Below are 26,128 nucleotides of genomic sequence, written 5' to 3'. Positions count from 1 at the left end.
GCGTGTTTCAGATTTGTGAAGACTCACTGGGCGGCCCTGAAGTTACCTCCAGCTGTTTCTGTTGCAGGACTTTTTGTGTCAAATAGAAAGGTACTGTAGGCAGTGCCATTTGACCACACCGATCATGTTTCCCCCTGAGCATCCCGTGGAAGAGGTCGGTCGCTTGCTGTTATGTTGCCTCTTAAAACATGAAGATTTAGGTAAGGAGCTCAATATCTGTGTATTTTAGCTACACTGCAGATTCCTCGACTAACCTGCGGTACATATTCATTCCTTCCCTGCCCTTCTTTTAAATGTCTTTTTGCAGGTCATGTGGCATTATCTTTAGTTCATGCAGGTGCACTTGGTATTGAGCAAGTAAAGCACAGAACGTTGCCTAAGTCAGTGGTGGATGTTTGTAGAGTTGTCTACCAAGCAAAATGTTCGCTCATTAAGGTGATAGATTTTAATTCTTTTTATTCTGTGCTTTGCAGACAGTTGCTGAAATATTTGTTGTTAAAGTTGTCTCTTCTTGGTTAACTTTGCAGACTCATCAAGAACAGGGCCGTTCTTACAAGGAGGTCTGCGCTCCTGTCATCGAACGTTTGAGATTCCTCTTTAATGAATTGAGACCTGCTGTTTGTAATGACCTTTCTATAATGTCTAAGTTTAAATTGCTAAGTTCTTTGCCCCGTTGGAGGAGGATCGCTCAGAAGATAATTCGAGAACGAAGGAAAAAGAGAGGTAAGAATGTAAAAGGACAGAAGATACTATTAAAGCATGTGCTTCACCCTGCCACGTTGGATCTGTGATTTCAGAGTGAAGTTTCTCTACTGTTGATTCCATGTGACATTTCTACCTGCTGCCATCATTTTTATGTATAGTTATGATTAAATACAGAAATCTCGCTTATTTTTCCAAGCAATCAGACAATGAGGCAGTTTAGGAATTGAGCATGGTATGATTTGATTACTAGTAAATTGATGTTGAAAACATAAATAATCTTTACTAAATTGATGGGAACAAGGAAGTATTTTTATTTTATCAGTTATCCTGGTAATGAGATATAATGGGAACATTTAAACTTATTGCCATTCTTCTAAAGAAATGTTTTTTGTTTGGAAATATTGAGTATTCTGATACATGGAGAATTATAAAGGGAAGCTAAAAGAGTTACTGACATTTTCCTGGAAGTAGCTGTGTAAGGGTACAGAAAAGTCTTTTTGCGTTAAATCCAAATTTGAATAAAAATGCTTAGAAATTATGAAATAGTTTAGAATTTAGTCACTTGTGATTATAAATAAACTACAGAAATTTCTGATTATATTCTTTTTTTTTTTTTCTTTGAGACAGAGTCTTGCTCTGTCGCCAGGCTGGAGTGCAGTGGTACAATCTCAGGTCACTGCAACCTCCGCCTCCCAGGTTCAAATGATTCCCCTCTGTCAGCCTTCCAAGTAGCTGGGATTACAGGCATGCGCCACCACTCCTGGCTGATTTTTGTATTTTAGTAGAGACGGGGTTTCACCATGTTGGCCAAGATGGTCTTGATCTCCTGACCTCGTGATCTGCCTGCCTCCCAAAGTACTGGGATTACAGGCGTGAGCCACCGCTCCTGGCCTCTGATCATATTCTTATGACTTATACTGATTTACTCACAAACCTGCTTATTGAACAGTATTAATTACTGAGTTTCTGATGGGCATTTTGAACAATAAGTTTATGAAAGACGAAAGTGTTTTAGAAGCTATCCTAATTTGATTGTTCCTGAACAAACCCTACACCATAACAGCCTGTCTGAATCCGATGGGTGCTCTGGATCAGGAAGTCACAGCAGTCACACTGCTGCAATTCCTTTAACCCAGGCACGCAGGAACTCAGCCCGGGCCCAGGAGACAGGCCTGCCTCAGCATGAGGGAGAGAGACTCCACCATTTGCTATCTCATATCCGTGGGTTCTGAGCCCACGCTGTCACTTTTAGAGTTTCTTGTGGGTTTATAGATTTGTTGTGTTGTGTGTTGTTTCAAGCTGGTTTTCTTTTTTTTCTTGGAAATTAAGTAACTTGAAAAGATTAAGTGGTTAATATTCCTGTTGCTGTGTCAGGGATCCCCGAGCCTTCTCTCAGGCTTGATGATTCACTAAAAGGACTCAAAAGAGCTGTTATACTCACAGCTATGTTTTTTTTTTGTTTTTTTTTTTTTTGTTTTTTTTTTTAACCGCAAAAAGGATACAGGTTAAAATTAGCAAAGGGAAGGGTGCATGGAGGGAATTCCAGAGGAAACTAGGCACATGCTTTGGTGTCGCCCCCCAGTGGCATCACGTGGATGTGCTTAGCTCTCCCAGCAATAGTGGGTCACATCATGTGTGAAGAATTGTTAACCAGGCCAGCACACCTGAGCCTTGAGTCTAGAGATTTTGTTGGGGGCCAGTCACATACGCAGGCAGTGCCCGTGTGACTGACCTCAATTACTGAGACTCCAGTGCCCCAGTGCAAAAACAAGTGGTCCCTCGCAGGTCACATGATTAGCATAAACTACCTGGCCAGACCACTGCCACAAGGTCCTGGGTGTCAGGTATACCAAAAAACTTATCAGGCAGGATGTTCCAAGGGCTCAGAGCTCAGCTCCTAGAAGAAGGACCAATCCTGAAGGGACAGATTTTCCTTGGGAATTGGCAGGGTTTGAGCAACCCTGGCCTGCTGTATTAGCTCTTTACTGCCCAAGTGTATTATCATGTTGCTTATTTTTTATATTATATGCTGAGGAGATGTAGACCAAAAATTTTAAAAGAGAGAAAATATAGGGAGGAAATTCCACATATCACAGTGAATTCAACTGATTCAGTTACACAGTAACAGAACCACTGAACTGGACCAGGGTGGACAAGCCAGGAACTGTGGGCCAAATTCCACCTCTTGCTTGCTTTGTGTTGCCCATGGACTAAGACCTTTTTTTTTTTCCAGTTTGAAATTGTTTTTTAAAAATTAAGTGTATAATTTTTGACACATGAAAATTACATGAAGCTAAAATTGTAGCACCATAAATAAAGTTTTATGGGAGCACAGCCACACCTGTTGCTTTATCTGTGGTTACTTTTTGTGCTACAGCAGCAGAGTTGAGTATTTGCAACAGACTGCATGGCCTGAAAGACTCAAATGTTCACTCTCTGGCACTTGAGGAAGAGCTTTCTGGCTGCCAGGCTTCCCTTGCTTCGGGGCTTCTCCCCTCATCGCACTCTCACTTTGTGTTTTTGTTCTGCCATGGTGATCATTTCACTCTTGTTTGAGCATTGCAATTTATAATGTTGTTCAGATGTTTATTTGAATGAAATATTTGTCCTTCATGCAAATCTAAGTATTTCTTAATTTAAAATTATATTTAAGTGTATGATTTTTATAGTGAATGATGTTTTAAAACACAGTTCCTAAGAAGCTAGAATCTACGGATGATGAAGAAAAAATTGGAAACGAAGAGAGTGATTTAGAAGAAGCTTGCGTTTTGCCTCATAGTCCAATAAATGTGGACAAGAGACCCATTGCAATTAAATCACCCAAGGTGCAGTATTTTCTGTGATTCTGAGGTTAGCTGAATAGAATCATAGCATGTAGCAGAGGAATCCACAGTCTTGTACCTCTGTACCTGAGCATGCAGAGGGAGGGATGGGCGGTTGTTAGAAATAGGGCCCCAGTGATGCTTCATGAACTTGACTTATGATGTCCTGGTCAGAGCTGTAGCTGGAGAAGGGTTTCTTTTTATTTTTGGTACTAGATTATATCATTATTCACCATTCATTCCTTAAATATATTCTTTGTTCCAGAAACAGTGCTGGGCCCTGTGGCTATTAATATGAACCATAACTTAACTTCGTATGCCAAGCTAGCCTGTTCCAACATATATTAGTATAGAGATTATAAATTCACTTACATTTATAGCATAGTTTTAAAACCATGTATTAATTACTAAATTTAACATATTTTAACCAATTTAAACCTATGAGCATTATTTATGTTTTACTTGAATAACTTTTAGAGCACAGTTTAATATTAAATAGGGTAGACTAATGATGAAAATTGTTTTCCTTTGTTAGGACAAATGGCAGCCGCTGTTGAGTACTGTTACAGGTGTTCACAAATACAAGTGGTTGAAGCAGAATGTGCAGGGTCTTTATCCGCAGTCTCCACTCCTCAGTACGATTGCTGAATTTGCCCTTAAAGAAGAGCCAGTGGATGTGGAAAAAATGAGAAAGTGCCTACTAAAACAGGTGAAATTTGATGATAAATGCTTCTCTGCATTGGGTAATATACATAACACTTAACTGTATGCATTGATATTTTGCAGTTGGAGAGAGCAGAGGTTCGCCTGGAAGGGATAGATACAATTTTAAAACTGGCGAGCAAGAATTTCTTACTTCCATCTGTGCAGTACGCGATGTTTTGTGGATGGCAAAGACTTATTCCTGAGGGAATCGATACAGGGTAAAACGTTAGCATATTTTTTTCTTAATTAAGGAAGCTGTCAGTATAATAAAAATAAATAAATAAATAAATAAATAAAAACCATGAAAAAAAAAACAAAAAAAAAAACAAAAAAAAAAAAAGAAGGCTCAGGAAGGTCAAATTCACTTACTTTATAAAAGAATCTTCTAAATCAAATAAATTGCTTCATTTTATTTCAAAAAAAAAAAAAAAGGAAGCTGTGGCAACAAAATTGTTCTGTAACAGTTAGAAGTCTGGCAGTGTCCCGAGTCAAATTCTTTATCTTTATTTGAAAGGGAACCTCTTACTGATTGTTTAAAGGATGTTGATTTGATCCCACCTTTTAATCGGATGCTGCTGGAAGTCACCTTTGGCAAGCTATATGCTTGGGCTGTTCAGAACATTCGAAATGTTTTGTTGGATGCCAGTGCCAAATTTAAAGAGCTTGGTGAGTCAACAGTTGCATCAATGTTATTTTATAGTGTGCCTTTAATTATATGTTGTGGAAACTTGCAAATGCCAATTTTTGCTTTTGAGAAGACTTTAGTTGTTTGTACTTTGTACTTGTATAATCTATGCTGCTGTCAGCTTTCTCAGATTTTAAACAAAACTTTAAAATTTAGCAGGAGACACAATGTTGAAGTACTCTAGTATAACATTTTTACATTTTGACATTTTTATGTGTATCACCACATACCCTAAAGTGTCTGTGTCCTATATTAATATTTATTTCCTGGATAGTTTGAGCATCTACAGAGAGTTGATTGGATTGGTTTTGTGGAGGAAAAGGGAGACATAACTTTTATATTTGAAATGGAAGGAATGGAATAGGGCACCAGGGTATTCAGAGAGCAACATGCTAAGACCTGTAGACGGATGGAATGACCTGTGCATAGAATGCAGGGGGTAGGCCCATCGTGCAGCATGACAGAGCTGCCCATTCTGTGGAAACCACTGGAAAATAGTCAGATGTTTAAAGTAATCGCCCGTGCTTTCTGCATTACGTTTATTCTTGTATCCATGCACAAGAAATGTAGGTAGGTGTCAATGCTTATTAGTCAGACGTTTAGAGTAATCGCCCGTGCTTTCTGCATTATGTTTATTCTTGCATCCATGCACAAGAAATGTCAGTGGGTGTCAATGCTTGTTAGGTATCCAGCCGGTTCCCCTGCAAACCATCACCAATGAGAACCCGTCGGGACCGAGCCTGGGGACCGTCCCGCAAGCCCGCTTCCTCCTGGTGATGCTCAGCATGCTCACCCTGCAGCACGGCGCAAACAATCTCGACCTCCTGCTCAATTCTGGCACGCTGGCCCTCACGCAGACAGCACTGCGCCTGATTGGTAGGTCTGCACCGGCTTGAGAGCCTTTGGGAAAATGTCAAGATTTTGCTTTGATATCTTTTCTTTTCTTTTTTTTTTTTTTAAAGCTTTTTGTAAATTATGGTAAGACACAAATGGCAGAAAGTGTACCATTTTAACGTCGCAATTCAGCGGTATTAAATACATTCACAATTTTCTAGAGTCATCACCACTGTCTAGTTGTAGAACTTTTTCATCACTATAAATGCACACCATTTAGCCATCAGTCCTGACTCCCCTGCCCTCCAGCCCCTGGTAGTCACAAATCTACTTTCTCTGTCTATGGATTTGCATATCCTGGATATTTCATATAAATGGAATCATACCATTTGTGGCCTTTGTGTCTAGGTTATTTCATTTGGTATATATCAGTACTTTATTTTTATGGCTGAAAAGATTTTATTGTATGAATATATAACATTTTGTTTATTCATTTATCTGTCGGTGGACATTTGGGTTGGTTTTGCCTTTTGACTTTTATGAATAGTGCTGCTAGGAACATTTAGATACAAATATTTGTTTGAACACTTGTTTCTAGTTCTTTTGATTATACACCTAGGACTGGAATTACAGGGTCATATGGTACAACTATGTATAACTTACTAAGAAACTACCAAACTTTTCCACAGTGCTGTATCATTTTTACATTCCCACCACCAGTGGACAGGATTCCAGGGTTCCAGTTTATCTACTTCCCTGCCAACACTATTTTTTGTGGTTTTTTTTCTTTTTTTTCTTTTTGTTTTCAGATTAAGGCCATTCTAGTGGGTGTGAAGTGGTATCTCATTGTGATTTTGATATGCATTTCACTAATGATGAATGACATTGAGCTTCTTTACATGTTTGTGCTTGTTGGCCATTTGTATATCTTCTTTGGAGAAATGTCTATTCAAGATTCAAGTCCCTTTCTCTTTATTTTTTATTTTATTTTTTTTGAGACGGAGTCTCACTCAGTCGCCTAGGCTGGAGCACAGTGGCACGATCTCGGCTCACTGCAACCTCCGCCTCCCGGGTTCAAGCGCTTCTCATGCCTCAGTCTCCCGAGTAGCTGGGATTACAGTCACACACCACCACACCTGGCTAATTTTTGTATTTTTAGTAGAGATGAGGTTTCGCCATGTTGGCTAGGCTGGTCTGGAACTCCTGACCTCAGGTGATCTGCCTGTCTTGGCCTCCCAAAGTGCTGGGATAACAGGCATTAGCCACTGCGCCCAGCCCCTTTCTCCTTTTTCAGTAGGGTTATTTGTCGTCATCTTGTTGTTGTACCAATAAATGCAATAAGCGTACCAAACACCTAAAGAAGAATTAACACCAGTCCTCAGACTCTTTAAAAATTTTGTGTATACTAGACCTTCACAGATCTGTAGACCTTTATAGATAATATCATTTGAGGGTATTTTCTCCTGCTCTCTGGATTGTATTTCCTTTGATAGAGAAGTTTTTTATTTTGATGAAGTTCAATTTATCTGTTTCTCTTTTGTCGTCTATGCTTTTGATATCGTATCCAAAAAGCCATTTCCAAATACAAGGTTGATGAAGATTATCCTCATGTTTTCTTCTGTAAGTTTTATAGTTTTAGCTCTTATATTTAGATCTTTGGTCCATTTTTAGGTAATTTCTTTTACACAGTGTGAGGTAAGAGTCCAGCCTTTTTCTTTTGATGATCTGATTGTTTCAATACTGCTTGTTGAGGACTGTTCTTTCCCTGAAGTTCTTGGTACCCTTGGCAAAAATCAGTTGGCTGTAGATATTTAGGTTTATTTCTGGACTCTCAATTACATGATCACATTCTATATGTTGATAATTTTGCGGGTACTACACTGTTTTGAACATTGTAGTTTTGTACTGTTTTAAAATTGAGTAGTGTGTTTTCTTTCTCAAGATTATTTTGTCTGCTTTGGGTCCCTTGCATTTTCATATGAACTTCAAGGCTGGCTTTTCCATATCTGCAAAAAAGACCTTTGGGATTTTTGCTAGGGATTAAATCTGTAGATTGTTTTGGGGAATAGTGCCGTCTTAACAATGTTAACATCCGTTCTCTGAATGTGGAATGTCTTTCTATTTATTTCTGTCCTCTTTAATTTCTTTCAGCAGTATTTTATTGTTTTACAGTTATCAGGGTAATAGTGGCCTCATAGAATGAACTAGGTAGTGTTCCCATATATTCTGTTTTTAGAAGAGTTTGAGGATTGGTGTCAATTCTGCTTTAAATGTTTGGTAGAGTTGACCAGCTAAGCTTTTCTTTGTTGAAAGATTTTAAATTACCGATTCAATCTCTTTACTTGTTATGGGCCTGTTCAGATTTTCTATTTCTTTTTGAGTCAATTCAGGTAATTTATGTTTCTAGGAATGTGTCCATTTTATCTAGGCTGTTTTATTTGTTGGCATACAGTTGTTCACAGTGTTCTTTTATAATCTCTTTTATTTTTATGTTGGTAATACTGTCTGCACTTACATTTCTGATGTTAGTTATTTGCATCTTCTCTCTTTTTTTTTTTTTTTTTTTTTTTGAGACGGAGTCTTGCTCTGTTGCCAGGCCGGAGTGCAGTGGCGCAGTCTCGGCTCACTGCAACCTCCACCTCCTGGGTTCAAGTGATTCTCCTGCATCAGCCTCCCGAGTAGCTGGGACTACAGGTGTGTGCCACCACGCCCAGCTAATTTTTTTGTATTTTTAGTGGAGACGGGGTTTTACCATGTTGACCAGGATGGTCTCGATCTCTTGACCTCGCGATCTGCCCAGCTCAGCTTCCCAAAGTGCTGGGATTACAGGCGTGAGCCACCTTGACTGGCCTCTTTTTTTCTTAATTTACCAAAAATTTGTCAGATTTTTTGTTCTTGCCAGAAACCGAACTTTTGGTTTTGTTATTTTTCTATTCTCTGTTTAATTTATGGCTGCTCTAATCTCTATCGTTTCCTTCTTTCTGCTTTGTATTTTTTTGTTTTTGTTTTTGTCTTTGTTTTGAGACAGGGTCTTACTTTTCCCTCAGGCCGAAGTACAGTGGCGCAGTCATGGCTCACTGCAGCCTCAACCTCCTGGGCTCAAGTTATCCACCTGCCTCAGCCTCCCAAAGTGCTGGGATTACAGGTGTGAGGCACCACACCTGGCCTAACTTTGGTTTTTATTGTGTTATTTTTTTAGTTCTTCCAGATGTAGAGCTAAGTTATTGATTTGAGATCGTCTTTTGTAAATGCAGACTTTTATAGTATAATTGCCCCTTTCGCCCTGCTTTTGGCGCAGCACAGAAGTTTTGGTAGTTGTGTTTTCATTCATCTCATAGTATTTTCTAATTTCCCTTGTGATTTCTTCTTTGACCCACTGGTTGTTTACTGTGTGTTATTTAATTTTCATATACTTGTGAATTTTCCACTTTTCCTTTTGTTATTAATTTCTTATCATTTCATTTTGGTTGGAGAAGGTAATTTGTATGATTTTCGTCTGTTTAACTTTGAGACTTTGTGGCCTAACATACGGTCTGGTCAGTCTAAGAGAGTGTTCTGTGGTATACTTGAGGAGAATGTGTATTCTGCTCTTTTTGGTGAAATGTTCTGTGTATGTCTATTAGATCTGATTGGTTTATGGTGGTGTTCTTTGGCTAAAACTGAGATGCTGCAGGGCCAGTTGTCAAAGTCACAGTGAAAAAGCAAGGTTTTCCCAAGCTCTTTTAATCACATCAGTCTTAGAGTTCACATTAATCCATTCAAAAATATGTATCAGGCCAGGCTGTAATTGTAGCACTTTGGGAGGCTGAGGCGAGTGGATTGCTTGAGCTCAGGAGTTTGAGACCAACTTGGGCAACATAGCGAAACCCTGTCTCTACAAAAAATACGAAAACTAGCTGGGCATAGTGGTGCGTGCCTATGGTCCCAGCTACCCGGGAGGCTGAGGTGGGAGGATTGCTTGAGCCAGGGAGGCAGAGGTTACAGTGAGCAGAGATCAAGCCACTGCATTCCAGCCTGGGCTCCAGCCTGGGCGACAGAGTGAAATCCTGTCTTGGGGTCGGGGGGAGTCTTTCTGTCTATCTGTCTGTCTGTTTCTCTCTGTCTCTCTCTCTATATAAAAATATATAAAATTATTTTTAAATTTATATATTATATTTATATGTTGTATTATGTTAAATATATATTTTAATATACGTATTACAGCTGAAAAGAATCATCTAGTAAGAGTTATATCTGATTTCTTGAGGCCTCATTAGCAACCAAAAGTTGCATTTAAAAATTACAAAAGCATATCTCCATCGAGAAATGGCCTTTTTATGTTGTCTACTTTTTCCCCAGAGGTTCCAATAAGTAAAAATCACAGCACAAATCATTAAGTATGGAGACTTGTTCTGTTGCTAGTATTCGTGTGTTTAAATTTCATCTGGCCCACTGGCTGCAAAAAGCAAGGAAGTTGTGTCTCATGAATATCTGTCTATATTTGCAGCTTGCCCTGATCAGCGTATCCTTCTTATCATTTAAGAAATTATAAGCATATAATATTTTATACCAGCTTAATGTATACATCCACATGTAACAGCCACAAAACATAAAGCTATGTAAAATAAAAAATTCCCCCAGTTTTGGTTGCAAATTTATTCAAGCCCTTAGCAATAAATTCAGTCTTTACAGAGTTAACAGTATAGCTGCCCACCTGGAATGCAACTCTTGTCCCTTCCTTGGGGCCCCTTCCTGGGGGCCCTAAAGTAGCAGCTAGGCTAAAGGAAAGGCTGTTTCCCCCTCTAGTTTATCTAAAGTTTTGCTCCAGCCCTGGGAATTGAATATCCCTTTTTGCTCTCTTGGAAGAGAGAGAAACACAAACTTTTTACATTTTTTGGTCCACCAAAGCCCACCTTTAGGACTGTTTGGATCTTTTTCCTTCCCACCTGGAGGAGAAAACTAAAATCAAGGGAGTTACCAGAACCGCACTCCTACCCCCTCTCAGTTTAGCAAGTGGGAAAAGGGGGGTTAAAAATCTAGCCTACTCTCCTAGGGTTAGCTCTCCTATTTTCAAATCCATTGGTAAGTTTTACTTCTCTCAGGTGACAGCAGCTCAGCTTCTGTTTCATGCTATGGATGACTCTGTAGCCACCCAGGGCACCAATTGTCAGGGGTCTCCAAGACCACCCCCAGGTTTGATGGTTGGCCAGGAGGACTCACAAGACTCAGCATGTAGTTGTACTCAGGGCTATAGTTTATTACAGTGAAGGGACACAGAGAAAAATCATGAAAAAGGACATGGGTAAAGTCCAGAGGAAAGCAGGTACAAGCTTCCACAGGAGCCACACTGGACGAGCTTAACTGCCCCAGCACAGAGCCGTGTCAGGTGCTGTCTGCCAGGAAGCTGGGTAGAGACTCCAGGTCCAGGGTTTCCATCAGGGCTGATCACATGGGCACCCCCTGCCTGGCGCGTACCAAGTTCCAGAACAAGGAAAGCAGGTTTCAGCACAGACCACGTTGTTTGTACAGACAGTTCAGAAACAGGGAACCACACCTACCACCTAGGGAATGGGGGAGCCCTCCTGAGATCCAGACTCGAGCCGAGGGCTAGCCTGCAGCAATCCTGTCTGAGGTTGTATCTCGGGCCAGCTGTTAGCTGTCTTCTGCACAAAACCATGATTAAAGTTTGTTAGTTTCCCACTGTTAGATATTTAGGTAGTTATCGAGTATCTTTCTAACTCAGTTATTTTGCTTTTTTGGGGGGAGTAATTCCTAGAAGTAGAGAAAGTAGCTTTACTGAGCATTTTAATATCTTTTATGTCTTCTTAGCCTATTTATGTATTTCATCCTTCCGTTTATCTTCTTTTTATCCTATATCAGTAAAATATTCATAGTATTATATTAATTGATAAAACACATAGTATGGATTCTTCAAAATTATGATCTTCATTAGTACTTTTTAAATGTTTTGTGTGTATTAAGGGGACATTGTAGCTACTTGTTGGCTCAGCTATTGTTTTTGACGCTCTGTCAGGCCCCAGTTGTGACAATGTTGAGGAAGATATGAATGCTTCTGCTCAAGGTGCTTCTGCCACAGTTTTGGAAGAAACAAGGAAGGAAACGGCTCCTGTGCAGCTCCCTGTTTCAGGGCCAGAACTGGCTGCCATGATGAAGATCGGAACGAGGGTCATGAGAGGTGTGGACTGGAAATGGGGCGATCAGGTACTCAGAGATTTGATGTGAACACATTAGCCACACATTAGTTATCTTCTGCACAGGTCTGTGCAATATTGGTGGGTGGAAATTGGAATAATCCAGGATGTGTCGGTTGATCGATGACACAGGTGTTGGTTCCCGAGCAGCTGAAGGGAGTGAACACAAGTAGGGAATCATAAGTAGGGCATCTGAGCAGAACAAGTCTGGAAAGAGAGGCAGCTCTTTTCAGGAAACTCACTGGCACGAGGCTCAGTTTGATGGGTCACTGGAACAAGAGTGAGAGTGAGCAAGAGAGTAAATCTCATTCTGAAAGTTGGTGTAGTGAAGGCTCTGAGGCAGGAAGCCCAGATGCTGCCCCTGTGAGCTGATGGCCATGTGCTGCGAAGTGCCCTGAACCCAGCAGTTAGGGATATACTTCATGGGCCTGTGGCCGCATCTCCATTTTCCCTCATCGCAGGTCTCTTCTAAGTCTCTGCTAGGTGCCCCCCGGTGGAAGTCACTTACTACAGCCCTAGCTAAGTTAGGGCAGTGTTCACCTTCCCATGGTCTGTCTAGCTTTTCTCAGCCATGCTGGTAAGCCCCGGCTTTGTCACTGTCATCTTAGAAATAGCAGTGTCTGGAGACAGCAGCGTCCACCCTAGAAACAGCTTTCTCCTGCAGAAGTGAGAGACAGAGCTTCCCCCTGGGGCCTGGGGGAAACTGAAGAAAAGGGAATGTGAAGGTGCTGGTGCTTGTTTCAGGTTTCTGCTCTTGCAAGGCCCGTGAGGGATTGAGGGGTCAGGACTTGCTGCAAAGCCCTGTCTCTGCATTGACTCAGAGGATCCTCATTGAGATGAGATTTCCCTGACTTCCTTGGTAAAGCAGCATGAGCACATTTTTTTATGCCATTTAATTTAAAATGATGCAAGCACACATTTTGTAGAAGAGGTGAAATCTGTGTCTGGGACAGCCCCTGACAGACATGGTGGCATATGGCGACATCTGTGTGGCAGGTCTGGTGGGAGCCATGGAAGGACCAGGGCAGGGCACGCACCCTCCTAACTGATCTCTACTTTGGCTTTCTCAGGATGGGCCTCCTCCAGGCCTAGGCCGAGTGATTGGTGAGCTGGGAGAGGATGGGTGGATAAGAGTCCAGTGGGACACGGGCAGCACCAACTCCTACAGGATGGGGAAAGAAGGAAAATACGACCTCAAGCTGGCAGAGCTGCCGGCCGCTGCACAGCCCTCAGCAGAGGACTCGGACACAGAGGACGACTCTGGTGGGTGACTCAGGAAGGCGTTTAGTCCAAGGCAGCCCACAAACTGTCCAGGTGCTGGCTGCCACCACTGCCATCTGGGCCTTAGAATGGGATGTCAGGGCACACCTGCAGCTGGCGCTCTGTCCTCGGAGCCTGCAATTTAAATAAGCTCCCAGGCACCTCCGATGCAGATACGTGGAGTGGCTGTGGGATCCGGCGATCTGGCTGGAACTGACTTTCTGCATTTTCCTGTCACGTGTGCACCTGCCTCTCTTTGAGAATGTGGTGGCCAGGCCGGGGCAGCTGCACCACCAGTGAGTCTCATGTGGTTGGTGCTGAGCCTGCATCTGAGCCAGTGAGCCGAGGCCTGGTGGAATTGCCCTGCGGTCTCGGTCCATCGCCTCCGCCAGTGAGAGCCCCTGCCCGAGCACACCCCACCTGCCACCTGCCTTTACCTTTCCTCTGTGGTCCCTGACTCTGAACTCTTCATGTAATGTGGAGTTAGTCAGCACTTTATCACTTCTAGGGAAGCAGAGGTGAGAATTTAGGGGTGGACCAAGAAAGCTAGATCCTATCTGTGGAGATCCAGGTTGTGGGAGGAGGTTTCGTGACATTTCTTAGCTGTTCCTAAAAAACATGTGAAGCTTCACGTGGCTGGGCTTGGTAAGACCATCCAAGAGGCTGGGGCTGCCTCCCAGCACCACGGTGCCCACCATGGCTGCAGTGTCGTCAGGCTCAGAAGTGACTGTGACAGTGAGCACGAGATCTTAGAAGGGGTACTCAGTAGAGAGCGGGTGGTGTGGGGGCTGGAAGAGGCTATGTCGTAGCACACCATCTGGGCTCGGGGCACACAGCTCAGATCCTGATGCCACCATCTTTGACACGTCACTTCTGGGGCCTGGGTCCCTCAGGTGTGGACAAAAGTGTTGCCTGCTGCGTAGGCCTGTTAGGAGCGATGTACATGGCACCTGGAACCCTGTCCCTGAGGGTGGATGTGGTGCTGGCCGCCAGCGTCCAGCTTATAGCATGCTGCCTGACACCAGTCGCTGCTTCCTCCCTCAGCCTACCTTGCCTGCGGGAAGCAGGCCTGGCTCCCTGCCTGGGGCCTTTCCCCATAGGGGCATCAGATCCTGGGCAGGGGTGGCTCCATGACAGACGGTGGCCTCATTTGCCACACATCTCATCCCAAAGCCAGCCAAGCTGGTTGCATGAGCGTCTGGTCGCCCCACTCCACAGATGCCAGTGCTTTGTCTTCATCCAGGACACAGCCAGCTCGTCAGAAACCAGCGCTTGACATTTGATAAGTTGTGTTTCTAAAGAAGTGAAACCTTGGAATCATTTATTGCTTCTGAGTTATATGCTAATGTTGTTTTGAGAATTATTATTTAAAAGATTCTTGAGGAAGATGGGAACAGAAATGATTAGGGTGCAGGTTTAGTGCATCCTGAGTTCCATCTTTTCTTCTTGTAAAGATCTGTTTCCCTTTCCAAAGCAGAAAAGATGACAGTTTGGGAGGTCGAGGTGGGAGGACTGCTTACCCTGGGAGGTCAAAGCTGCAGTGAGCTATGGTCATGCCAGTGCACTCTAGCTTGGGCGACAGAGAGCCTGTCTCAAAGAAAAAAAGAACACAAAAATCTGTGTACTTTCAGTTTTGTGTGAACCTAAAACTGCACTAAAATTCAAGTCTTCAATAAAACAAGAATGTAATATTAAAGCTGTTTAATTATGCGCCAGACTATCTTCCAGTTTTACTTAGGAATATAATTTGTTATTTTGATTATATTTTTTAGAAGCCGAACAAACTGAAAGGAACATTCACCCCACTGCAATGATGTTTACCAGCACTATTAACTTACTGCAGACTCTTTGTCTGTCTGCCGGAGTTCACGCTGAGATCATGCAGAGCGAAGCCACCAAGACTTTATGTGGACTGCTGCGAATGTTAGTGGAAAGCGGAACGACGGACAAGACATGTATGGAACGAGAGATTGAGGGCCCAGGGAGACAGCGCTGGGGTCCGCACGCTTGTCGTGTCTGGGTGTGCATGTGGGTGGGCGTGGATGTGTGTGGATTCATTTCCTGTGGCTGCTGTAACAAAGTACTACAAACTTGGGGGCTTACACAGTAGAAATTCTCATGGTTCTGGCATCTGGAAGGCTGAGATCAAGGGTGGTTGCTTCTGGGGCTGTGAGGGAGAAGCTGCTTCAGGGCTCTGCCCCAGCTTCTGGAGTTTGCTGGTCTCTTTAGCGTTCCTTGGTTTGTAGAGGTGTCACCCCCGATCTCTGCCGTCATCTTCACTTGGCATTCTCCCTGTGTGTGAGTCGCCTCCAAATCTCCCCTTTTCATAAGGACATCATTCAGCCTCATCAAACTGATTACATCTGCAGCAACCCTATTTCCAAACAAGGTCACCTGCTGAGGTACGGTAGGGGTTAGGGCTTCAACATACGAATTTTGCAATTCTGAATTCAACCCATAACACTGGCCTCAAACAACAAATTTGTTCTCTCAGAGTTCTGGAGACCAGAAGTCCCAAATCCAGGTGCGGGCAGGGCCATGCTCCCTCCACAGGCTCTAGGGGAAGGTCCTTCCTTACCTCATCCAGCTTCTGGGAGCTCCAGGCTTCCTTGGTAGGGGGACGCATTGTGTCAGTCTCTGCCTGCATCTTCAAGTGGCCCCTGCCCTTGTGTTCTGCATGTCCTTTTCTGTCTCTGAAAGGACTCTTTCATTGAGTTTCTTTGACTCTAATCCAACGTGATGTCACCTAAATTCTTACCTTAATGATGTCTACAGAGACCTCATTAAATAAGATCATATTCTGAGGTTCCGAATGTATATGAAGTTGGGGTACAGGCACAGTTTAATCCCATAAAGTGTTTGTGTGGAGAGTAAGTATGAGAAATGTGAGCTGAGGGAGTGGGGTGAGTGTGCATGTGACTGAGAGTGAGCACATGTGGGTGTGGGTGGGTATGTGGGCGTGCTCCAGTGTGTGAGAGCATGCGTGTATTAGTGGTGTGCTGGAGTGTCTGCACGTATTGATGAGAGTGAGTGTGTTAGCGGTCGATGGGCAAGTGGCTGAGCATTTGTGTTGCAAGTGTGACGGTGTGTTTGTAGCGTGGTTGTGTGGGTGTGTGTATGCATGCATTTATGTGAGTGGTGTGTTTGTCCATGAGAGCATGTGAGTGGGCAGGTGACTACATTCAGGTGAAGTGAGAATGAAAGCGTCAGTGCATTGAGCCAGTGTGTGTGTGTGAGGGTGAGCACCAGGGAGGCATGAGTGTGAGGGGATTACTCGGTGTGTGAATGAGATGAAGTGTAAGTCAGTGAGGCTTGGTGAGTGTGAGGAAGTATGAGTGGGTGGCAGGCACAAGTGTAAGTGTGCGATTGAGTGCGAGCATTTGTGTAAACGTGTATGAGTGCCTTTTGTCAGTGTGAGCACGAGTGACGTTGTGAATGCGTGTGAGTGAATGTGAGCATTTTGCTTGTGTCAGTGAGTGGGAGGTTGTAACAGTGTAGGTGTGAGTGTAAAGTGAGAATGTGTGGGTAAAGGTGTGAGTGGGTGAGTAATCCGTTGTGACTAGTGTTGAGTGTGAGTGCATATGTGAGTTTTGTATGCATTGGGAGGGGTAAGTGTATGTGAGAGTGCATAGGAGTGTGTCAGCTTGCATCTTAGGTTGTGTGTGCATATGTGTGACTGGGATTGTGTGTGTGTTAGTGATTGCGACAATGGTGTGAGTGCACCTGAGAGTGTGAGGGTGGGTGTGTGAGTGCCCATGAGTGTGTCTGAATAACTTAGTATGGGTGTGAGTGTGAGGATGCATATGAGGGTGCGAGAGTGAGTGTGTGTGTGAGCGCATTTGTGTGTGCTGAAGGAAGGCAGGTGTCCTCATAAGCTGGGATAGCCTAGGGCAGGGTGGGGGAGGTGGGAGGCAAGAGCAGGTCCTGTGGGGCTGTGGGCGGGGTCCCTCAGGAGGGCCCAGCCTCCAAGCCTCAGTCTCCATTCAGGGAATAGTGGAGTCTTGGAGCCAGGCAGAGCAGAGGTGGGCTCACTGGTGCCAGAATCCGATGGCGTAAACCTAGTGAAAAACTCTCATTTCGTTAATGCAGATTATTAAACTTGGATTGGAAATTGTCTCTACTAAAAATACGAAAAATTTAAGTGGTGCAGATTAAATATAAGCAAGATGGTGGAGATATTTAAAACATGAAATTAAAAATATACTAGATGCACTGTTGCAAATTACTGCTATTTGAATTATAGATCGTTTTCCTATTGCCTAGAAACAATACATAGCTAAAATTCCCTAACTACTTTTACTACACATACTTAGAAGGTTTTAAAAATGCCTGTAGTCCCAGCTATTCAACAGGGCAAGGCAGGAGAATCACTTGAGCCCAGGAGTTTTAGACCAGCCTGGGCAACATAGTGAGGGCCCATCTCTTAAAAAGAAAAAGTAGGAAATGTTTCTTGAACTAACTTAAAAGCCTTCTTCCACTTCTCACTTTGAATTAGTTTGAATTAATTTACAAACTGCAATATATTTTAAAGGAGCTTATTGTAGAAAATAAAGTAAGTTGATAAAAAAAGATAAGGATTTATCTTTAGGGATTTGTCATCAAGCATGTCTATTTTCCCTCCCGCAGCTTCTCCAAACAGGCTGGTGTACAGGGAGCAACACCGGAGCTGGTGCACGCTGGGGTTTGTGCGGAGCATCGCTCTCACACCGCAGGTGTGCGGCGCCCTGAGCTCCCCGCGGTGGATCACGCTGCTCATGAAGGTCATGGAAGGGCACGCACCCTTCACTGCCGCCTCGCTGCAGAGGCAGGTAATGTGCTGCCAGGCAAAACCAGTTCCCTGAGAGAGGCATCCATGTACTGAAGTTCCCTGCCCTCAGAGTCAGGGGCCTTTATTCAGTAACGAGTGCAGAAAGGGTCTAGAAGTGACAGGGTAGATTTTCTGGAGGCAAGGGGCAGAGGTTCTTAATAATTGGTAAGTTGCTAACCTTTAGTTTACCTGCTTTTCTCTTAAGTGGTAAATCCTGCAACTACTCACTCATCTGCTTCACAGAATTTGTAGAGTAATTGTCTTAAGAATTAAACTAAAAATAATTCTTTTTTAATTAAACATATGCATCTGTAGTGTTGCTTTTTTTCTAAAGTCCCTGACAATCCTGATCACTAATCAACTTGAGTGTAATTACCTGGCTGTAAAATAATGAATCTCAAAATTTTCACATGATTACTTGCATTATGACAACAGAAAATAAAGAGAGGCTGGGCGCAGTGGCTCATGCTTGTCATCCCAGCACTTGGGGAGGCCGAGGCAGGTGGATCATGAGGTCAGGAGTTTGAGACCAGCCAGGCCAACATAGTGAAATCCTGTCTCTACTAAAAATACAAAAAAAATGAGCTGGGCTTGGTGGTGGGTGCCTGTAATCGCAGCTACTCAGGAAGCTGAAGCAAGGACAATTGCTTGAACCTGGGAGGTGGAGGTTGTAGTGAGCCAAGACCGTGCCACTGCACTCCAGCCCGGGCGACAGTGCGAGACTCTGTCTCAAAAAAAAAAGAAAAGAGAAAATAACAATCTGTAGTTTCCTAATCAGATTTTTTTTAATGCTTGTCGTTTTAAATTTTATCAGATCTTAGCTGTGCATTTGTTGCAAGCAGTCCTTCCATCATGGGACAAGACCGAAAGGGCGAGGGACATGAAATGCCTCGTGGAGAAGCTGTTTGACTTCTTGGGGAGCTTGCTCACTACCTGCTCCTCCGACGTGCCGTCACTCAGAGGTGGGTGGCCGTCTCCCTTCCCTGTGTCCTGGTGAAGAGCGGCGCAGTGCCATCACTCAGAGGTGGGTGGCCATCTGCCTTCCCTGTGTCCTGGTGAAGAGCGGCACAGTGCCATGTCTCAGAGGTGGGTGGCCGTCTCCTTTCCCTGTGCCCTGATGAAGAGCGGCACAGTGCCGTCACTCAGAGGTGGGTGGCCGTCTCCCTTCCCTGTGTCCTGGTGAAGAGCGGTGCAGCAGATTCTCCCCTTGTTTCCTCCTCAGAGTCCACGCCAAGGCGGCGCAGGGTGCGCCCGCAGGCCTCGCTGACTGCCACCCACAGCAGCACACTGGCGGAGGAGGTGGTGGCACTGCTGCGCACGCTGCACTCCCTGACTCAGTGGAATGGGCTCATCAACAAGTACATCAACTCCCAGCTCCGCTCCATCACCCACAGCTTTGCGGGAAGGCCTTCTGAAGGGGTGGGTTTGTGTTCTCAGAATTAATTTAGTTGAACGGTAAACCTGTAGGGATTGGGCGGCTCCGTGAGTGTCCCTGGTCGAGCTCGCTTTTTTGGTCTGCACTAGGCCCAGTTAGAGGACTACTTCCCCGATTCCGAGAACCCTGAAGTGGGGGGCCTCATGGCGGTCCTGGCTGTGATTGGAGGCATCGATGGTCGCCTGCGCCTGGGCGGCCAAGTTGTGCATGATGAGTTTGGAGAAGGCACCGTGACTCGCATCACCCCGAAGGGCAAAATCACCGTGCAGTTCTCTGACATGCGGATGTGTCGCGTTTGCCCATTGAATCAGCTGAAACCAGTAGGTGAACTTGTGCTGTTACTGTATGATAAGGGAAATTGGCTTTACACTAGAACCGAGCACCAACATTAGCACTTGAAAGAACTTGATTCTGATACTTCAAGTTTGCCTTCCAGGAAGCTGTGTGAGCTTGCGCTTCTGTGGTAAGCAGGGCCTGTCTCACAGGGCACCTAAAGCAGTGGTTCGTGTGTTTTTCAGCCTCAGACACGAAGAGGGCTTTAGCAACCTAGAAGGTACTGTGCATCTATGAGGTAGTTCTAATTATTTTAAAATGTGAATTTATGAAGTTTACTTTTTATTGAACAACTCAAGTTTTAAAAAAACTTAAACATGTTTAAACACCTTTAAAAAAACAGCCTTTCTTCATGTAGAAAATGCTTAGTTGTTTTGAGTGACATGACTTAATGTCGCAACTACTGTCATCTTAACCTATGAATCAAGGATGCACAGGGAGAAGGAGCCATTTACATTATTTTCATGTAGCCCAAGTGCAATCTTACTATATATTCTTTTTCTTTTTTTTGAGATGGAATCTTGCTCTTGTCACCCAGGCTGGAGTACAATGGCACGATCTTGTTGGCCCTCTGCAACCTTTGCCTCCCAGGTTCAAGCGATTCTCCTGCCTCAGCCTCCTGAGTAGCTGGGATTACGGTGCGTGCCACCACACCTGGCTAATTTTGTATTTTTAGTAGAGATGGGGTTTCACTATGTTGGTCGGGCTGGTCTCAAACTCCTGACCTCAGGTGATCCGCCTGCCTCAGCCTCCCAAAGTGCTCGGATTACAGGCGTGAGCCACCATGCCCGGCCTGACTATATTTTCTATAAAGTACTCTTTTTTATTATTATAGAAATATATACATGTTGTAGAAAACTTGAAGTATATAGAAAATATCTGAGAAGATAGTAATCACCACACTGATGTAATTATTGTTGACAGGTTTGTAAAGAAAAATTAATATAGATTATTATATGTGTAAGTCTCTATCTTGCCTTTAATGTCATTTTAAAAAACGATTATTCTCAGCTATAAAACGGCTTATGGGTATGTGTGGCATTTCAGGATTAAACCCATGGTTTTGATGACTTTCAGAACGTTTCATTTGTTAGTCATATTGGCCACATTGCTGACAGCTTCTGTGTCCTCTCCAGCTCCCTGCCGTGGCCTTTAATGTGAACAACCTGCCCTTCACAGAGCCCATGCTGTCTGTCTGGGCTCAGTTGGTGAACCTCGCTGGAAGCAAGTTAGAAAAACACAAAATAAAGAAATCGACTAAACAGGCCTTTGCAGGTCAGTACATGGTGCTTCTTGATGAAATAGCTGCCGTCCTAAACTCGTGTTGTTTGTACAGTGTTCTTTTTTTTTTTTTTGGCTGGAAAGCAGTAGAAATTTTTTTTTTATTAATTTTTTTGCATACAAAAACAATAAACATTTTCTAAAAATACATACAAACAAAAAGATGCGTATCAAACATATTAGGAAGGTTGCACATGGGAAGTTGGGGAATAGAAATGGGGGATGGGAGTTAAAATAAATGAGAGAGGGACTTTATATGGATCAGTGATAATAACTCAATCCTCTATTTGACAAAGAAGAGGGAGAAGGAAGAGGAAGAAAAAGAAAGTGGGATAAAGGATCAGAAAGGGAGGAAAATAGAAAAAATTAGAGTATGACTCCAGGGTAGACCTGTTTTGTTGTCACTGAGTTGGTTGGTTGGTTTGTCTGTTGTATTCTTCATGTTTCGCCAAGTTGGCCAGACTGGTCTCGAACTCCTAGCCCGAAGTGATCAACCCGCCTCGCCCCCTAGAGTGCCGGGACCACAGGCGTGAGCCACCACGTCCAGCCCCCACATTGCTTCTGGCCTCCGTGGTAGACCTCCCAGACGGAGCGGCCAGGCAGAGGAGCTCCTCACTTCTACCCAGACACGGGGCGGCCGGGCAGAGGAGCTCCTCACTTCCCAGACGGGGCGGCCAGGCAGAGACGCTCCTCACTTCTTCCCAGACGATAGGTGGCCGGGCAGAGGCGCTCCTCACTTCCCAGACGATGGGTGGCCGGGCAGAGGCGCTCCTCACTTCTTCCTGGACGGGGCGGCCGGGCAGAGGCACTCCTCACTTCCCAGACGGGGTGGCCGGGCAGAGGCGCTCCTCACTTCCCAGATGGGGCAGCCGGGCAGAGGCGCTCCTCACTTTCCAGACGATGGGTGGCCGGGCAGAGGCGCTCCTCACCTCCCAGACGATGGGTGGCCGGGCAGAGGCGCTCCTCACCTCCCAGACGATGGGTGGCCGGGCAGAGGCGCTCCTCACCTCCCAGACGATGGGTGGCCGGGCAGAGGCGCTCCTCACCTCCCAGACGGGGCGGCCGGGCAGAGGCGCTCCTCACTTCTTCCCGGACGGGGCGGCCGGGCAGAGGCGCTCCTCACTTCTTCCCGGACGGGGCGGCCGGGCAGAGGCGCTCCTCACTTCTTCCCGGCCGGGGCGGCCGGGCAGAGTCGCTCCTCACTTCTTCCCGGACGGGGCGGCCGGGCAGAGGCGCTCCTCACTTCTTCCCGGACGGGGCGGCCGGGCAGAGGCGCTCCTCACTTCTTCCCGGCCGGGGCGGCCGGGCAGAGGCGCTCCTCACTTCTTCCCGGACGGGGCGGCCGGGCAGAGGCGCTCCTCACTTCTTCCCGGACGGGGCGGCCGGGCAGAGGCGCTCCTCACTTCTTCCCGGACGGGGCGCCCGGGCAGAGGCGCTCCTCACTTCTTCCCGGACGGGGCGGCCGGGCAGAGGCGCTCCTCACTTCTTCCCGGACGGGGCGGCCGGGCAGAGGCGCTGCTCACTTCCCAGACGATGGGTGGCCGGGCAGAGGCACTCCTCACTTCCCAGACGGGGCGGCCGGGCAGAGGCGCTCCTCACCTCCCAGACGGGGCGGCCGGGCAGAGGCGCTCCTCACTTCGCAGATGGTGGGTGGCCGGGCAGAGGCGCTCCTCACCTCCCAGATGGGGCGGCCGGGCAGAGGCGCTCCTCACTTCTTCTCGGACGGGGCGGCCGGCCAGAGGCGCTCCTCACTTCTTCCCGGACGGGGCGCCCGGGCAGAGGCGCTCCTCATTTCTTCCCGGACGGGGCGGCCGGGCAGAGGCGCTCCTCACTTCCCAGACGGGGCGGCCGGGCAGAGGCGCTCCTCACTTCCGAGACGATGGGTGGCCGGGCAGAGGCGCTCCTCACTTCCCAGACGGGGTGGCCGGGCAGAGGCGCTCCTCACTTCCCAGACGGTGGGTGGCTGGGCAGAGGCGCTCCTCACTTCCCAGACGGTGGGTGGCCGGGCAGAGGCGCTCCTCACTTCCCAGACGGTGGGTGGCCGGGCAGAGGCGCTCCTCACTTCCCAGACGGGGCGGCCGGGCAGAGGCGCTCCTCACTTCCCAGATGGGGCGGCCGGGCAGAGGCGCTCCTCACTTTCCAGACGATGGGTGGCCGGGCAGAGGCGCTCCTCACCTCCCAGACGATGGGTGGCCGGGCAGAGGCGCTCCTCACCTCCCAGACGATGGGGGCGGCCGGGCAGAGGCGCTCCCCACCTCCCAGATGGGGCGGCGGCCGGGCAGGGGCTGCAATCCCAGCACCCTGGTAGGCCAAGGCAGGCGGCTGGGGGGCAGAGGCTGCCGCGAGGCCAGACCACGCCACCGCACTCCAGCCCGGGCAACACCGAGCACTGGGTGAGCGAGACTCTGTCTGTAGTCCCAGTACCTCGGGAGGCTGAGGCGGGCAGAGGACTCGGCGTCAGGAGCTGGCGACCAGCGTGGCCAAGATGGCGAACGCGTGCCTGCAGCGAAAGGAGAAAAGGCAGGGAGTGGTCGCGCGCGCTGGCAGTCCCAGGCAGTCCGCGGCGCGGGCAGCAGCAAGCGGAGTAGATTGTAGTCTGGGCCAGAGAGGGAAAGTGAAAGAAAGAAAGAAAGAAGGGAGGGAAGGAAGGCAGGCAGGCAGGCAGGCCACTGTTCTTTTATGAGTGAGTTCACAGATGTGCTAAAGTCCTGGGGTTCACGTGGGCTCACCATTTGTTGCGTTGCGGTTGGGAATGTAACCCTGTGTTCGTGGTAATGAGTGTTTTCGAGTCAGCCTTCGTCGCCATGTTCGGAGCCACACTTGAAGAACCCCATGGCTCACACCCTCTTCTCAGTGTCACCCTTTATCCCGGAAGAGAAGTCTGCATTCACCTCTTGCCTCCTCCCCTCCATCCCAGGGCCCTGTGGCCCAGTCACCCTGTTGGACCATGGCTCGCGGCCTGTTCCCTGCCAGATCCAGGGGCCTCTGTCCCGGAAGCACCTGGCTTGCCTGTGGCATTCAGGGTGGCTGAGACTGTAGCCTTGCTTGGCTTTGCCTTCCTTTGGGTCTAGAATGTAGCTCTCCTGAGTTTCTTTCCATGTTTCTAGGGAGCTCTTCTCTCTGCTCCTTCTTTATGTCCTGGAAGTCCATGTGGCTTCACCCATAACTATGGCGTATTCTGCCCACTCTTCTTGAGTTTTCTCCCCTCTTGCTCCCACAGACCTACGTTTTCTCCCCTTGCTCCCACAGACCTACGATTGCTGCTTCAGCATTTATGACGTAAGCACTTTCAACTCTGGATCTCCCATTCACATCTCTGGTTGGAGGTGCAGTGCATGCAAATCACAACGTGTCAGAAATTCAGCTGGCTTTCTCTAGTAGCTGCCGTTTCCCATCGTGGTGAATACACCTGTCTGCCAGTTAGTGGAGCCAGTGCCTGTGTGGCACCTGCGGCCCTCCTTCCTCCCCACCCCATGCTCTCTGTGCTGCTTCTGTGGCCTCTGCTATCAGATAAGCCTTGGGCATTGCTGCAGTCTTCATCAGTTAAAGAGCTAGTGGGGCCGACAGACTCTCTCAGAGGAGTCTTAGAAGAAGAGTGAAAGCGGCTGAAACTTCAGCAACTTGGGGAACATTTGATCATATTAATAGTAGCTAACATGGTTCTAACCGTGTTAAACCCATTGAATCCTGCATCCTATCAAATTAGGTGCCTGGAGAGCAGGGAAGGAAGACCCAGGAGGCAGAAGGTGCTTACCCAGAAGCACCGAGTGTAACACTGGGAAAGGCGAGCCCTTTGTCACGGACAGTGTGTGCGGTCGGCAGATTCCTGAAGGGCAGAGCGTTACTCATCGCCATGTGGCACAGGCTTGCTGCTGGCGAGGAGGGAGTCTGAGCAGGGCATGCCCTTCTCACTGAGTCTTTCCTTCCACAGGACAAGTGGACCTGGACCTGCTGCGGTGCCAGCAGTTGAAGCTATACATCCTGAAAGCAGGTCGGGCACTGCTCTCCCACCAGGATAAACTGCGGCAGATCCTGTCTCAGCCAGCTGTTCAGGAGACTGGAACTGCTCATGCAGGTATCTTTTTAAAAAGTTCTTAAATCTTTATAAGAAGGGCAGTAGAAAGTAAACAAAGGATGTGAACAATCAGTTCATAAAAATGGACATAGGTGGCTTATAAATAGACACGTGGCCTGCCCAGCAACCACCAACTGTGAATAAAATTGTCATCGTCATAAGACAAGACTGAGGGCATCTGGTGGATGGGAAGGGAAAAAGGTATTTTCATGCCTTCCCATTTAAAGTGTGGTGCATGGGTCAGCAAGATTGGTGGCACACAGGTATGTGTTAGAGATGCAGACTCCCAGGCCGCACCCCAGACCAAAGAAATAGAGCCTGTATTGTAACAAGAAGAACCTAAGCTGGTTCTTCAAACGCGCATAAAGCCGCACTCCATGAACATGTTGCTGCTGGGAATTTCAGTTGGTGTAGCCATCTAATGGGCGTCTGAGGAAATGAGTTGGACTTTGAAATGCGTAGATGTATGTGTGTATTTATATACTTTGACCCAGCAAGTCATTCTGTGGGACTTTATCATACGAAAAGGCATGTAAAGATAATGTATTCACCAGCCGGGCACAATGGCTCACGCCTGTAATCCCTGCACTTTGGGAGGCCGAGGCAGGTGGCGGGATCACAAGGTCAGGAGATAGAGACCATCCTGGCTAACATGGTGAAACCCCACCTCTACTAAAAATACAAAACATTAGCTGGGCAAGGTGGTGGATGCCTGTAGTTCTAGCTACTCGGGAGGCTGACCCAGGAGAATGGCATGAATCCGGGAGGTGGATCTTGCAATGAGCTGACATCGCGCCACTGCAGTCCAGCCTGGGCGACAGAGCAAGACTCTGTCTCAAAAAAATAAAAAATAAAAAATAATTAGCGGGGCATAGTGGTGGCCGCCTGTAATCCCAGCTACTTGGGAGGCTGAGGCAGGAGAATCACTTGAACTGGGGTGGGGGCAGAGGTTGCAGTGTGTGCGGATTGCAGGGTGCAGATTGTGCCACTGCACT

General features: G+C 46.5%; 1 protein-coding gene across 7 annotated transcripts in view; it reads left to right on the top strand.

The window, feature by feature from the left end:
• HERC2 (HECT and RLD domain containing E3 ubiquitin protein ligase 2) overlaps positions 1-26,128 on the top strand; it is a 223,973-nt gene that overhangs the window by 96,685 nt on the left and 101,160 nt on the right. For all 7 annotated transcript variants that reach the window (XM_055278481.2, XM_063640239.1, XM_055278480.2 and 4 more), the window contains 17 exons: positions 68-200; positions 308-435; positions 528-723; positions 3,397-3,530; positions 4,063-4,236; positions 4,314-4,450; positions 4,747-4,898; positions 5,602-5,793; positions 11,765-11,952; positions 13,013-13,205; positions 14,975-15,157; positions 17,829-18,010; positions 18,824-18,971; positions 19,232-19,428; positions 19,534-19,764; positions 20,914-21,052; positions 24,990-25,133. In XM_055278481.2, coding sequence (XP_055134456.2) covers positions 68-200; positions 308-435; positions 528-723; positions 3,397-3,530; positions 4,063-4,236; positions 4,314-4,450; positions 4,747-4,898; positions 5,602-5,793; positions 11,765-11,952; positions 13,013-13,205; positions 14,975-15,157; positions 17,829-18,010; positions 18,824-18,971; positions 19,232-19,428; positions 19,534-19,764; positions 20,914-21,052; positions 24,990-25,133 — 2,851 coding nt within the window. The remainder of the gene's footprint in view (positions 1-67; positions 201-307; positions 436-527; positions 724-3,396; positions 3,531-4,062; positions 4,237-4,313; positions 4,451-4,746; positions 4,899-5,601; positions 5,794-11,764; positions 11,953-13,012; positions 13,206-14,974; positions 15,158-17,828; positions 18,011-18,823; positions 18,972-19,231; positions 19,429-19,533; positions 19,765-20,913; positions 21,053-24,989; positions 25,134-26,128) is intronic.

The sequence above is a fragment of the Symphalangus syndactylus genome, chromosome 5 (assembly GCF_028878055.3).
Source record: "Symphalangus syndactylus isolate Jambi chromosome 5, NHGRI_mSymSyn1-v2.1_pri, whole genome shotgun sequence".
Taxonomy (NCBI): Eukaryota; Metazoa; Chordata; class Mammalia; order Primates; family Hylobatidae; genus Symphalangus; species Symphalangus syndactylus.
The sequence above is the reverse complement of the archived record's forward strand: the minus strand, read 5'-3'. Positions and strand labels throughout refer to the sequence as shown.